Source organism: Crocuta crocuta, unplaced genomic scaffold, assembly GCF_008692635.1.
Source record: "Crocuta crocuta isolate KB4526 unplaced genomic scaffold, BGI_CrCroc_1.0 scaffold348, whole genome shotgun sequence".
Lineage (NCBI taxonomy): Eukaryota > Metazoa > Chordata > Mammalia > Carnivora > Hyaenidae > Crocuta > Crocuta crocuta.
In genome coordinates, this window is record NW_027529573.1 from 8,077,518 (window position 1) to 8,093,393 (window position 15,876).

At 37.7% G+C, this 15,876-nt stretch overlaps 1 protein-coding gene across 4 annotated transcripts in view; it reads right to left on the bottom strand.

Moving 5' to 3' along the window:
• CTNNA2 (catenin alpha 2) overlaps positions 1-15,876 on the bottom strand; it is a 957,624-nt gene that overhangs the window by 850,136 nt on the left and 91,612 nt on the right. For all 4 annotated transcript variants that reach the window (XM_077761685.1, XM_077761684.1, XM_077761683.1 and 1 more), the window contains exon 2: positions 12,043-12,238. In XM_077761685.1, the coding sequence (XP_077617811.1) occupies positions 12,043-12,238 (196 nt within the window). The remainder of the gene's footprint in view (positions 1-12,042; positions 12,239-15,876) is intronic.

Consider the following 15,876-nt stretch of genomic DNA (forward strand, 5'->3'; position numbering starts at 1 on the left):
GATTCTTTTTCTTACTGTTAAATTTTAAGAGTTCTTGATAATTTTTTTTGGTACAAGCCCTTTCACAGATATGTGACTTACAAATATTTTCTCCCAGTCTATGGCTTGTCTTCATTCTCTTAGCAGTGTCTTTCACAGAGCAAAAGTTTTAAATTTTAAGTTAAACTTAACAATTTATCTTTCATTCATCATGCTTTTGGTTGTTGCATTTTTTTTTATTTTTTAATGTTTTGTTTATTTTTGAGAGAGAGAGAGAGAGAGAAACAGAGCACAAGCAGGGGAGGGGTAGAGAGAGAAACGGAAACACGGATTCCGAAGCAGGCTCCAGGCTCTGAGCTGCCAGCACAGAGCCTGACAGGGGGCCAAGCCTGAGCCTAAGTCAGATGCTTAACTGACTAAGCCACCCAGGTGCCCCAACTTTTATTTTTTTAAACAGATGCATGTTTATTTTATTCAAAAATATGTTTGTTTATTTATTTGAGACAGAGAGAGAGAAGAGAATCTCAAGCAGGCATCACTGTCAGCTCAGAGCCCACATGGGGCTTGATCCCATGAATTATGGGATAATGGCTGAGCTGAAATCAAGAGTTAGATTCTCAACCAACTGAGCCACCCAGGTGTCCCTGGTTGTTCCATTTTTAAATTGCACTTCTACAGCCTGCTTAGTTTTTAAATTATTATTCTCATATCAGAATATAATATTTTTAATAGTTTTTTTTAAATGTTTATTTACTTTGAGAGAGCAAGAGAGAGCATGCAACAGCATGCAGGGGAGGGGCAGGGAGAGAGAGGGAGAGAGTCCCAACCAGGCTCCATGCTGTTAGGACAGAGCTGGACATGGGGCTGGATCCCACAAGCTTATGAGATCATGACCTGAGCTGAAATTCAGAGTCCGACGCTTAACCAACTGAACCACCCAGGTTTCCCAGGATGTAATATTCTTATAAGCAGAGAATGTCTGTTTTCTTTCTTTGGTACTCTATATTCCCAGCCCCCAAAATAGAGCAGGTACATAGTACTTATTAAATATTAATTGAATTAATTGGTCTAGTTGATTAATGTATATGAAGATCTTTCAGCATCTATATCATCTTATACAAAATATGGATAAACAATACCTCAAGTAACTAAAAAATACTGTTGAGAGAATATATACCGTTTCTTACAAATTGAGCAGCAACCAATAAATTGAAGCTATTGCTTTTATTATTCTTCCTGAAGGATTATGGCATTTTCAAAAGCTGAGAACTCCAGAAAGAGGGAACAGATGAAAGAATAATCTGTTATCATCTCCCAATATATTGCAACAGAAGCCATACATGGGGCTCCAGGTTGCCATGGGATTTTCCTGGGTCCCCAACCAGTGCAAACTTCGGCACACAAATACATTTTATTTAACCACATATGCAATCATTAAAACGGCTTCAAATGTTAAAATTTGCATTAAGATGAACCTTAAATTGTATACCATTTTCACATTTATGCATTTTTCTTCATATTTTCCTCTCAAGCCTCTTTTTATTTTTTTTGTCATTGTATGTATCTCTAGGTTATTTGTATCTTTTTTTCTCTTATGATATTAAAGCTTCTGAAAATTAACTTCATTCCTGGATAACATCCTTTCCAATGGCGAAAAAGAAATAAGACTTACACTAATTAAAGATGGTATAAAGATGTAATAAGCTTAGACTATTAGTGATTCCCAAACTTCGGAAGCAGAAGATTGGCTACTAGCTGGAAATAAAGATTCCTACTGGTACCCCAGCTGTACTGAATCTAGGTCTGTGGCTAGGCTCAGGAATTTGAAGTTTTACAGACATCACTTATCCTCCCATAGACGGTTCTGAAACAAGTGGTCTGTGAAGTTCACTCTGAGAAGCACTTGTGAAAAAGCCTCAGTAAAGAAGGAGAGGAGGTGCCATGCAAGGGACAGTGAGCAGCAACAGTGCATGGACACAGCAGCGCATCACTGGATCCCTGACTCAGCTGCCCCGTGTCTGAGACTGAGGAGACACTTCTCATTCCAACTTCAAGGTATGCCCTTGCTTCCTCCAATAAACATGCTCTTTATTATAGTACCTGATAATATTAGTTTTTAAAGAAATGGATCTTCACTCAGTAAAATCTGAGCTCAAAGAAGGAAGACCCAGAGAGAGAAATGGGTGCTCTTTTCCTCTCTTCTCTAGGATTTACCGCTTGAATCTTCATTTCTGTCCTAAATTCTCTTCTCTGAAGATGCTCTGCTTCAGTGGAGAGCTGCTTCCCTAGCGCTCCAATCATACAGGAGTGAAATCTCACCTCATGACCAATAGGACCCTACATTAGAACACAGTAACATACCATTCATACAAGGATAGTCAAGCAGCAGTGAAGACTCAGCACACAGCACAGGAAAGGCAGTCTGGTATCTCTAGGAGACCAAGTATTCAGGGTACTAAGAATAGCGGCACAAAGCAAGTCATAAAGACAATATGTGAGCATCCCATTGCTAGCAGATGCTAGTACATTCCAAATAAACAAATTAAATTTAAAAATCCTCAGACAATTATGCCTGTTATAAATTGGCCTTTTCAGCTGCAGCAACAATCAGTTGTATTCAATCAATAAATCCCTTAGAAACATATGAGAGACCCACACAGATGCCAGTAACAGACAAACTTTTTTCTAATCTGCAACAGTGATCAAATATTAGATATACACAGTCCATTAAAACCTTTTCCTCTTTTGTTAAAAATAATTGAGATAGTTTCATCCAAACTACTTTGGTTCTAGTCTTCTCCATAAAACCCATTGTTGGGTATATCTCTCCTCCCTACCTTATTTTCTACATAAAGAAATAATAAATCCCTTCTGCATTATCTCATACAACCAACCTGAGCTTTCCCCCCTTGTATCTACAACTGCTTTCACCAATGGCTCCCTCTCTTTGTATGTGCTATGATACTTCTGATTTGGGCTGAACAAAATAAGCAAGAAGTAAACAATCATATTCTTTGCTTGCCCTTAATATTTTCTCCAGTCACTCCGCTATTTTTCTCCTTCCATACTGTGACCATCTTTGGAATCACACCGTAAATGCTTACTATATGCCAGACATTGTGCCAGGCTCCAGAGATACACAAAATAATGCTAACATATGGTCCTTCATTTGATTACCAGACTACCCGCGGAAGCAAAGGTGCAATGATGTAAATAGTGCAATGATGACCAAAGAAGAGTGTGGTGAACTTTCTTGCCTACATCCAGTAGTTCCACCTACTCTGTTCTTTCAGCGTCCTGAAAATAAACTCTTAAATGAAATTAATGACACTTTTTAGCAAAACCAAGGCATTTTCTCTTTACATATCCTCCATGATCTCAGAAGAATTTGATTTAACTGCAACAGCATTCAAGACTCTAGATCACTGTCTCCTTTGCATGAGATTCTATTCCCTTGGATTTCAGGATTCTGTATTACCTTTACTGTATGGTCATATTTCAGACCATACCTTTCCTCTCTATTTCTATCCTATCTTCTAATCCTAACTGAGTCTTCCATCCAAAACTAAGCCTACATCCTTCTATTCTTCTCTCTATATCTATTGGCAAGTACACAAAGAAAGGTATCTGCAAGCTTCATTTATCAACTCAAAATATGTCCAAATTTCTCTGTTTCTCCAAAATTCCATTCCCATAGCATGAAGCATCTGCTAGGCAGTTCCCTTCATTCATTAATCAATGTTTAAAATCAAATCAGCCCTGTCACCCCATTCCTGTCACCCCTTAGGTATCCCAAACAAGTTGTCTATAGCCAAGAAAAATATTGACTCTTCTTTATTCCTTTCAATGAACAGAAAATCTTTTGTTCCTTTTCACAGTGTTTGTGACATCTAGTTTCTTATTTCTGTTCTTATTGCCACCACTTCAATCCTAGAACTTAAAGTATTTTTGTTTTGTTTTCTCTGCAATATTATAATAATGTCTAAACAATCTGAGTCCAATCTTTCTCCAATTTAGTCAATTTTTCATGAAGTTGCCAAAACAATCTCCTAAAATATCACTTAAATAGGTAGGAGCCAGTCAGTTAGCTTTCTTCTTTCCTTCCTATCTTTCTTCCATCATGTTGTCTATACACAGCCTAGTTCCTAACTTTTCCCACTGAGGTCCCTTCCTATCATCGTATCATATTTCTAACTATGCCTAAATATGAAACTTCTCATCAAGTTAGGACTTTTCTATCCATTCCCCAATTATCAACGTCATTTTTATCTCTTCACTTTTAAAATTCAGGTTGCTTAAATCTGAAATGCTCACTTCATTATCCATGGACAGATTTTTAATCCATGCTCATTTAAACATACTTTCCTTCTTTTTTTTTTTAAATATTTTTATTTATTTCTAGGAGAGAGAGAGAGAGAGAGACAGCGTGAGCAGGGGAGGGTCAGAGAGAGGGAGATACAGACTCTGAAATAGGCTCCAGGCTCTGAGCTGGCTGTCAGCACAGAGCCCGATGCAGGGCTCGAACCCACGAACCGTGAGATCATGACCTAAGTGAAAGTCGGACGCTTAACCGACTAAGCCACCCAGATGCCCCAAACATACTTTCCTTCTTGCTAATTCCAGCTTCATGTCTTTCCTTCCCACCAGCAATTTAAATATTAACTGTTGTATAGATTTGACTCCCTAGTGTATATTTAATGTATACTCTCTGAGTGCCTGCAGAGACACTTCCCATTCCACTATAAAGGTGAGGCATTGTAAGACATCATTTTGCACAGAATATATCTATCTGCAACATAGCAACACAGAATATCAGGCTGTTCCTCCTATGTAAATTTCACCTCTCTAACTCTATGTAAACTACAAGCTCACAGGCCTTCTAAAATGAGTGACTTCCATCTGCTATCTAATGTGAAACACCAGCTGACTAACGGGGATTGATGAGTCATCCAAGTGGAGACATTGGGCAAGAAGTGAATTAATCACCTGGGGAACTTTAAAAACCTTGATGCCTGGGTCCTACTTGACAGTTTCTGACTTAATTGATGACAGTAAGGCCTAAACACCAAGATTTTGAAAAGGTTCTCAGATGATATTAATAGTCACTGAAATTTAGGAACCCCAGACTAGTCCATAGTTTAGAGTTTCCAATCCAGGAAGGTCTTGGTAATAAACATTAAAAATATTTTGGCATTCTCTGTCCCAAGCTTTGTTTGGCCAGGGCTTCAATATAAAGACATGATTGGAATAACTCCCTTTGCTTTCCTCATTAGAAGCTTTTCTACATATGGCTCACTGGCTGCACAAATATTAAATTACAGTTTTCTAGGACCACATACAACTACCACTGACTCCAAGCCACACTTAGCTATTTAATCCTCTTCTGGGAGACAACTAGATGCTGATTCAGCTCTACAGCACCCTGCCTGGAAGGCCCAGGATTGCTCAGTGATAGGAAGGAGAGCTACTGCCACAAGTATCACAGATTGATTTGATAAAGTATAATGAATAAAGATACTCAGGGGTGGAGATTTTATTAGGTGGCTCAGTCAGTTAAGGGTCCAACTCTTGACCTCATCTCAGGTAATGATCTTGCGGTTAGTGGGATCAAGCCCTGCTCTGAGGTCTGTGCTGACAGCACAGAGCCTGCTTGGGATTCTCTCTCACTCGCACTCTCTCTGCCCCTCCCCTGTTCCTGTGCACATGCTCTCTCTCTCTCAAAATAAATTCATAAATATTTATGTATTTAGTTAGTTAATTTATTTAAATATGTATTTATTTTCAAGAGAGAGAGAGGACAGGACAGAGAGAGAGGCAGACCCAGAATTCGAAGCAGGCTCCAGGCTTTCTGCTGTCAGCACAGAGTCTAATATGGGGCTCAAACTCACAAATGGTGAGATCATCACCCGAGGTGAAATCTGATGGTTAACCGGTTGAGCCACCCAGGCACCCCAATAAATAAACTTTTAAAGTAGTTAATAATATACTCTGACATCTATATCACATTTAATTTTTTTTTAATCTTTTGTGACTTCATTATGTTAAACAACCAAGTGAGGAAAATGCAACAATTACTGTTTGTATTTGCAAAATGGAGAAATTGAGGCTTTAAGTGGTTAAGTGATTTAGCTTACATCATATAGTTTTTGGCCAAAGTAATATTAGAAATCTGGTATCTTAACCAAACGTCTGGTGTTCTGTTGACTGTTAAGCCTGCTCTCCTGACATGCAAGCCTCTTTCCCTGAATATCATCTGCAATGTGCTAGAATGACTATGTTAGGTACTTTAGGAGCAGAAAGAAATATATACACATCATTGTTCCTATCCTGATGAAGTTTAAACTTAATTTAGGAAGACAATATACATATATATATAATTACTTTCTTTATGATAAAACACACACACACACACACACACATATCCCATCTTTACCTAAGCCTAAAATATCAGACTTCTAAATTTTGAGTACAAGAATTTATCTTCTTTATATATATTTTGATGGTTTATTTTTGTTACTTGTTTTTAACATAAATCCTATCATAAAAGTACTCAAATACTTCTTTTTGTGGGTTAGAACTTAAAAGCACAGGTAAGTCTTCTACTGGAATATTCTAGGGTAGAAACATTGTCACTGTTCATACTGAGCACATTAAGAATCTGGCATACGGCCTAGTTAATTAAAAGCTAGGTTAATTTCTCAAATGATAAAGAAATTCAAGGGGCACCTTGGTGGCTCAGTCAGTTAAGTGTCCAACTTCGGCTCAGGTCATTATCTCATGGTTCGCAGGTTTAAGCTCTGCATTGGGCTCTTTGCTGACAGCTTGGAGCCTGGAGCCTGCTTCAGATTCTATGTCTCCCTCTCTTGCTCTGTCCCTCCCCTTCTCATGCTCTGTCTCTCTCAAATATAAATAAACATTAAAAAAATAAAAAATATAAATTCAAACATCATTAAGTCTAGCCACATGAGAAACAATAATGGCATAAATAGACAATTCCATATATAATCTTGACAGATTACAGTGATTATAATCATGAATGTAGTGAAAACAAAAAAAAAAGGCAGTAAGAAATGGTTCTGTATTAAAAATCTGAAAATGAGTTATACAATATTGAAACTTTTGTCATTGACTTGTGCTGAAGTTTATTTTGGGGGCGGGGGGAGATGTGGCAGCACTTCTGATCATTTGAATTAAAAAAGCAAAATAACTCAATAGTAAAACACTACCTCTAATAGAGTTAGTTCTAAACTCATTTGACAAGTGAGGACATACAGATATTAGGGCCACTTTACAGAAAGACCTTATTTCTCAACGGAAATCTCAGAATTTCCATAATTCATGAATATCATCTTACATATAAGAAAGTAGATTTCTATGATGGAAAGAAAGATACTATGTTTCAAAGTTTCCAATAACTAACTAGTCCTCTAATCCCTTAAGTGTTCCCCTCGATCTCCTCATCTCTGAAAATCCAGCCAGGCTCTCATTTGTGAATAAAATCTGGGTATGGGGTCAGGAGGAAAATGGGCAGAGCCAGATAGTCTAAGGACATCATACATAATGAGTGAGAAGGGACAGAGAGCAGACAGAAGAGTTCACGGGCACAGGCATGGAAGAAGAGCTCGAGGCTTTGTTGTCAGGGACGAGAAGCATCTCTCACATATGACCGGGATCTGAGCTCTATTCAAGAGTGGGTGATATTTAACATTGAGAGAAACAGAAAAAGAAAACTTCTGAAGCTTTTGCCTATAAAATGTTTGTTATTTTGCAGACTATAGCACTGTTTCCTTAAATTTGACACTGTTCAGCAGAAGGGACATGTGGTAGCTGAGCTTTATACAATTAACACATAGGCATCATTTCTGGTGCATAATTTTTCTATAATAAGAAATGGATAATACACAGAAAGTTTAAAATACCCTCTCTGAGATCCACCACTGTAAGCTGTCCTAAACTAGCATCTTTAAAAGTTCTCACTCTCAAAGCCCTTGGACAGGCTGGCCAAGAACCATATTAGTTATTATATCATGTCCAAAAAATAGCATTTCTTATATAAGCTTTGAGAAAACTGAAAAATTAATTTATACAGAATGTGTGAAAATTAAATTGCAAGGAAAAATAAAGGAAAACTAAGACACTATTATAGAGAAATTTAAAAGGAAAATTATATCACCATGAAAGATAAATGCTTTGAGAAAGCATCCTCAGGACCAGCCAATCAAAACCCTCTCTACTAGAGATAGATTTCAGTATCCTGAGTGTGGTGATGGTTTTACAGTGTACACATTTGTCAAAGCTTATACAACTGTGCATTTTAAATGTATTCAATTTATTATATGGTAGTCAGCCTGGAAAAAAAAGTAAAAAACAAAACAAAAAAAACCCCAGAAAAACCTATCCAGGCTATACATGCATGAAAACAGTGTACACTTGCAATTCAGAAGGAATACTAGTCTTCAACAGCACTTGAAAATTTGGAAGCTTTCATGTTGTTAATGCACATATATAAATATATTTTATCCCCATTAGATGTAATATGTAAAATTTGACATTTTATATTAAGTAACAATTCACATTAATATAATGTAAATGAAATTGACTTTTAGGAGGGAAAAGATGGGGAAGAAGATAGCATGAAGAATGGTAGTGGTGTAGAAGGAGGGTTGGGTATTTCTGGAGACTAAATATCCATCTGTGAATTTTAAAAAGTGGTACATTTGCAAGAAGAAAAGAATTAGAGCATTTATTCATCTATTGCTTCATTTACTCAACAAATATTCATTGAAGTCTTATGACTACTAAGAACTGCAAAGCACAGATCTGCCAAAGAGACATGGGCTGGTCTCTATCTTAATTCATTTGTAGTGTGGCAAGGTAGAAAGTTATCAATTTACCCCACAGATACATATATATTTTTTTTTCCTTTTATAGTTTATTATCAAGTTGGTTTCCATATAACACCCAGTGCTGATCCCAACAAGTGCCCTCCTCCATGCCCATCATCTCCCTTCCCCTTTTCCCAACCTCCATCATCTCTCAGCTGTCAGTATTCGAGAGTCTCTCATGTTTGCCTCACTCCCTCTTCCCAACTATTTTTTCCCCTTCCCCTCCTCCATGGTCCTCTGTTAAGTTTTTCCTGTTTCACTTATGAGTGAGAACATATGGTATCTGTCTTTCTCTGCCTGACTTATTTCACTTAGCATAACACCTTCGAGTTCCATCCACATTGCTACAAATGGCCAGATTTCATTCTTTCTCATTGACATGTAGTATTCCACTGTATAGATAAACCCCATCTTCTTGATCCATTCATCAGCTGATGGACATTTAGGCTCTTTCCATGATTTGACTATTGTTGAGAGTGCTGCTATGAACATTGTGGTCCATGTGCCCCTATGCATCAGTACTCCCAAGTTACCCCACAGATATTAAACTCTCCGATGCAAAGTGATATGAAAAAAACAAACAAGAAAGTATTACAGGAGTGTAGGAAATGGTTCCCTGGAATGGGGAATATGCAGAATGACCCATCTGTAACTGTAACTGTGTAAAAGAAGACAGCATGTGGCTTTGTACCCAGGTAAAATGTGGGGGCTTTCTACCCAGGTAAAACATGGTGCTTTTTAATAATTAGGAAGGGATTGGTCCATTTAAGAGATATTCTGGAGTTAAAAATCTATGGGACTTTGTAATAGACTGTATTTGGAAAGAAAGAGAAATAACAATAATGGTATCAAGATTTCCACAGTGTGTAACTAGATACATCTGTATGGCTCTTACTCAGATAGGAAATGCAGGAGGGAGGCCAGGTTGAGGGGCAATCTGTCCTAGTTTCATGGTGCCTTAGCATTTTCAACCAAAGATTCTGAATGGAACCACATTGAAATTAAAAGCTCTGTGTCAAAGAATATAATCAACAGAATGAAAAGGTAACCTACAGAAAGGGAGAACATGTTTGCAAAACAATATTGTATAAGGGGTTCATATCCGAAATGTATAAAGAATGCTCACAACTCAACAACAATACAACCTGATTTAAAAATAGGCATGAATAGGGGTTCCTGGGTGGCTCAGTCGGTTAAGCGTCCAACTTCGGCTCAGGTCATGATCTCGCGGCTTGTGGGTTAGAGCCCAGCATCAGGTTCTGTGCGGACAGCTAAGAGCCTGGAGCCTGGAGCCTGTTTCAGATTCTGTGTCTCCCTCTCTCTCTGCCCCTCCCCCACTCATGCTCTGTCTCTCTCTGTTTCAAAAATAAATAAACTATTAAAAATTTTTTAAAAATAGGCATGAATAGATATTTCTCCAAAGAAGATAAACAAATGGCTAGCACTCATTTGAAAAGATATTCAACATAAGCAATCATTAGAAAAATGCTAGTCAAAACCACAGTGAGGGGTGCCTGGGTGGCTCAGTTAAGTATCTGACTCAGTTTAGGCTCAGGTCATGATCTCACAGTTTTGTGAGTTTGAGCCCCGTGTAGGGCTCTGTGCTGACAGCGCAGAGCCTGTTTGGGATTCTGTATCCCTCTCTCTCTACGCCTCCCCAACTTGCACTGTGTCTCTCTCAAAATAAATGAACTTAAAAACACACACATACAATGAGCTATCACCTCACATTCATTATAAAGACTATTTAAAGAAAGGAAAACAAGTGTTGGCAAGGATATGGATAAATTGGAATTCTTGTGCACTGTTGGTGGAAATGTAAAAAGGTGCGTTTGCTATGGAAAACAGTAAGGAGGTTCCTCAAAAGATTAAAAATAGAATTACCTTATAATCCAATAATTCCACCTCCAGGTATGTACCCAAAAGAACTAAAATAAAAATATATTTGTACATTCGTGTTCATAGAAGAATTGTTCACAGTAGCCAAAAGGTAAAATAAACACAAACGTCTATCAGTGGATGAAGAGATCATGAAAATGTGGTATATACATAGATTAGAATATTTTCAATCCTAAAAAAGAAGGTAATTCTGAACCATGCTCCAACATGGATGAACCATGAGGACATTACACTAAGTGAAATAAGCCAGTTATGAAAAAAAAATACTGTATGATACCACTTATGTAAGGAATCTAGAGTCATTAAATTCATAGAAAAGGAAAATAGAACGGTGGCTGCCGGGGGGCTAGGGCAGTGAGGAAACGAGGGGTGTTGTTTTGTAGATACAGAGTTTCAGTACTATAAGACAAAAAAAGCTCTGGAGATTGGCTACTCAACAATGTGAATATACTTAACACTACTAACTCTACACTTAGAAAAAGGTTAAAATGGTACATTTTCTGTTATGTGTATTTTACCACAATGAAAAAATTTAAATATGCTGAAAACAACTGCATTACAGCTAACCAGCTAGCTATATAATTGATTAGTCCATGGATAGCTAGCTAGCTGTGAACTGGAAATGTAAATTTGGGAATCACACAGAGCAACAATAATTTTATTACATTTCTTTACAATCATCTCCTCCCTCATCTTTAAAACCCGGGGTTTCCAGGGGTGCCTGGGTGGCTTCAGTCAGTTAAGCGTCTGACTTTGGCTCAGGTCATGATCTCATGGTTTGTGGGTTTCAGCCTTGCGTCAGGCTCTGTGCTGACAGCTAGCTCAGAGCCTGGAGCCTGCTTCGGATTCTGTGTCTCCCTCTCTTTCTCTGCCCATCCCCCACTCATACTCTTGTCTCTCTCTCTCAAATATAAACAAGCATTAAAATAAAAAAGACCCAGGGTTTCCAGGGACTCTGTAAGTATGAAGTATCCCTATCCTATTCTCCCTAGAGTCCAAGTTTAACACGAGAGTCTGCTTTCATCTGACAAGAGGAAACAACTGGAAAATTTGGAAAGAACACAGACAGGCAGCGTTTGTAGCTGTGCTGTGCTGCCACAACAGAAAACATCTCTATTTGTCTATGCACCTAATTCCAGCAAATACTAAAAATGACAAGCACAGATACTGAGGAAGAACATAAAACTCTTCCTCTGAGCAAATATGCATTGATTCTAGAGATAAATCCATTGTTTGCACATCAATATATATCCCTCTTGAACAATATTAGTCTTCCTACCTTGTTTGCGTACGTCCTCTACAGCAGCGACCAATTCTTCTTTGAGATCTTGACTCTCCTTAGCAATCTGTTCACCCTTATCCAGGAAGTTCTGAGTGGCTTGCTCTACAGATGCTGCCAGTACGTGGGCTTTCTTTGACCTCCCTTTCTTTTTACCAGATGGGCCTTTGTTGCTTGTGTTGACAAGGGTGGTCACCTTAAATATGAAAGAAAAACTGTAAAACTACTCCGCACAATTGTCTAGAATCATATTATCATCTCATCATTTTTAAATACCCCTTGCTTTTTGAATCATGAATGCACAGCACATAGCCTAAACTGAAGGAAAGTGGGGAATTAAACGGATTAGCATATAAATAAACAGCCATTTATTTCAGAGAGGAAAAGACGTATGTGAACAAGTTGGAAGAACAGGTCCACTAGTAGCTCGGTTTCCAGTTCACTGAAGGTTGTGCTTTCACGGATTGATAAGACAGTGCACACTGGAGTAATCAGCTTCCGGTAGGCAAGAAAAGGAGAGTCCGTGTGTAATGGCTTCTGAACAGAGAACCAACAGCCAATCATGAGTCCCGAAAGTCAGGGCAAAAGTGAAAGAGCAGTTAGTAAAGGGTGGGCCATCAACGCCCATTACTTACATGTCACTTCCCAAGGACTTTGAAGAGCTTTGCTATTTCTGATTTCCTCTTATAAAAACAAAATGGTAAATTTGATCTGAGGGAACCGAATGATTCAGTCTCAACATTTGGTTAACCAGCTAAAATTTCCAGACTTGAAATTAGATTTTCATTATCACTCCTTTTCTAAGTATCATAACTTGTATATAGATATATATCAACTGCCAAACTTCTTTCAGCGCATAACTAGAGCCATTTAATTTGCTAGCAAAACTTTTAGTATCTTTTAAACAACTTATCTCCTATATATTTCTGATCCTTTGCTTTCTACCAGTGAGAAGTTTTGGAGTGAAATGAATACAACCGGTTCCGTATTTTGTTCAGCAAAGTTGCGAGTCATCTTACCCTCTGTATTTTTTATCAGCTTCATAAGACGGTGGGCTCTGTGGCTTATTTTCACTGACATTTGCGCTAGTTAGCAGACTCAAGATTTTGCTGGAGATTATCAATAAAGCTAGACCAGAGAAAAGTTCCAAATGCTGCTGTTTCTGCTACTTTATTCCAAATCCAAGAGCAAACAAAGTGATTAGTCAAAGTCACAATTAAAATCCAGTCAGTTTATAGGGCAAGAGATAACACCAGAAGGAAAAAAAGTATCGAATAAATGTGAGCTAAGATGATGAATACAAGTAGAACCAATACTTAAAGAGGTAGTGAGTGTAGCATTGGAAGCTGTCATACTGAGCTGTCTTTGAGTTGCTGAATAATTAGATACACTGAATTAAAGAGAATCTCTATAAGGACATTTAAGTACAAATACAAGGCAAAAAAAGAAAGGTAACATCATTAAGAATAGGACCGTCAGATAATGAGAGTTAGCTGTAAAATGTGATTGTAGCCCATAAAACATTAGAGCTTTTCTTCAGGTCCATCCACGGTGAGGCAAACACAAAAGTTACTATTTAGTGTTCTCCTTAATGAGGATATAAGCTCATACATTAACACACTACTTTCCCAGGACCCTTACCTCCCCCAACAGCCAATACTGGAAATAAACACAAAAGCCCCCTAAGCAAATACTCCAAATACCTAAAAAATCTTGATTTAGGCTAGGCTCATTATCAGAAGAAAATCCTCCTGTTCTCACTCCTATTCTCATTTTATATGCAATTAGGGTGTCATGATATATCTTTTTAGTCTCCTCAAATTTGAAACAACAGAGGGGCTAAGGAGCTGTTAACTTTAGGCGTACTGACAATTTGGGGGAGTGGAGGCTGATAGTGAATCTATCAAAATAGCTAAATGATGGGCGCCTGGGTGGCTCAGTCGGTTAAGCGTCCGACTTTCGCTTAGGTCATGATCTCGCGGTTCGTGGGTTCGAGCCCCGCGTCAGGCTCTGTGCTGACTGCCAGCTCAGAGCCTGGAGCCTGTTTCAGTCTGTGACTCCCTCTCTCTCTGACCCTCCCCTGCTCACGCTGTCTCTCTCTCTCTCCTAGAAATAAATAAAACATTAAAAAAAATAGCTAAATGACTATATCATCGATTCATCTTCTATAAAGGTAAACAAATTTCAATTCTCCTGTTATCGCATGCCACATGACTGCATAAACAGAGATTAGGCATGCTCATAATAACAATTTAGTATAAAGTGTTACTTATATGAATTTAAAAAACAAGGAATATTACCAGGAAGTTCCTAAGAAAAAAATGTGATTATTTTCAAATGAAGCAAATCAATTCGGTCCAAAAGTTTCATTTGCTCATTAGCGGATGACCATGATGGGACGAATGAAAAACAGAGGGGAGGCGATGGGGCTCCATAAATGCTCATGTCTTAATCAGTTTGGAATAAAGAAAAATTGTCAACTCTCCCATTTTTAATTGGTGCTTAAAGGCGGACAATGTCAACAAATTGGATTTTAAAAAAAAGAAAAGATATAAACGTTAGAAAGGTAAACTCTAAATTATGCTACTCGTTATAGAGAATATGACTATATCAAGAAAATGCAAAAGAATTAAGAGTCAACTATTAGAATTATTCTAAGAGCAAAGTAGGAGGTGGCTAAATACTAGACAAATAGTAAAAAAGTCTAGTATAACAGCTGTAACCAATAAAAATGTACTATTAAATATCCTATTCACAATAATCATAAATTGATATTATCAGAGATAACCATAACACAAAACATAGATGGAAAATGGTAAAAAAAAAAAAAAAAAAAAAACATTAGTGAAGAACATAAAAGGCAACTTGAATAATAGTGAGACCTACCATGTTCTTGGATGGAAAAACAAAAATAAAGGCCATTTATTCCCATACTATTCTACAAGTGGAATTCCAGATATATAGTAAATCAGCAAGAAAGACAAGACAATTTCTCTTCATTCAGTTCAGTTCCCTTTACAAATGCAAAGTTAAAGTGTTTTTATTAAATTAGAGAAAGGTAATTTAGGGTGTGCATATGCAGGACTCCCGCTGCTCACTTTTTGGCCAGTATACCACATGTTTGGGATGGAAACAATGTAGATCTGACAGTACATTGGAAGGTGGAGGCTATCCTTTTAAGGATTACACTATTCTTGGCAATTCTCAGTCCAGCCACACTATGCAGACTCTCCAGTTCAGTCCTACTCTCCTACTAGGTGATTGTTCTCTCCCTTACCCCTCCAAGTAAGAATCGATGGCACTCTACACTACTGCATTTTTCTTTCTCCTACTTGAAGCTGTCGTTTTTCACCTTGATGTTAAACGCTCTTATTCTTCTTGACCTCTACATATATTTACACTTAAAATTGTGAAAGTTAAAGCCCATCTACATCAGTTCTATTCTGGTATTTTACAGATACAGAAATTAGCCTTAGAGATGCATGGTAGAAAAAAATAACTTTCTCAAATTCACATAAAACTAAAGACTAGGACTCCCCTCAGATGTAACTTGAATCGATCTTCTGCACGACATATCATAGTCAAAATGGCAAAATATAAGGACAAAGAGAGAATTTTGAAAGCAGCTAGGGAGAAAAGGGCCCTAACATACAAAGGGAAACCTATCAGAGTGGTGACAGACCTATCTACTGAAACTTGGCAGGCCAGAAAGGAATGGCAGGAGATCTTCAATGTGATGAACAGTAAAAATATGCAGCCAAGAATCCTCTATCCAGCAAGCCTGTCATTCAAAATAGAAGGAGACATAAAAACCTTTCCAAATAAACAGAAATT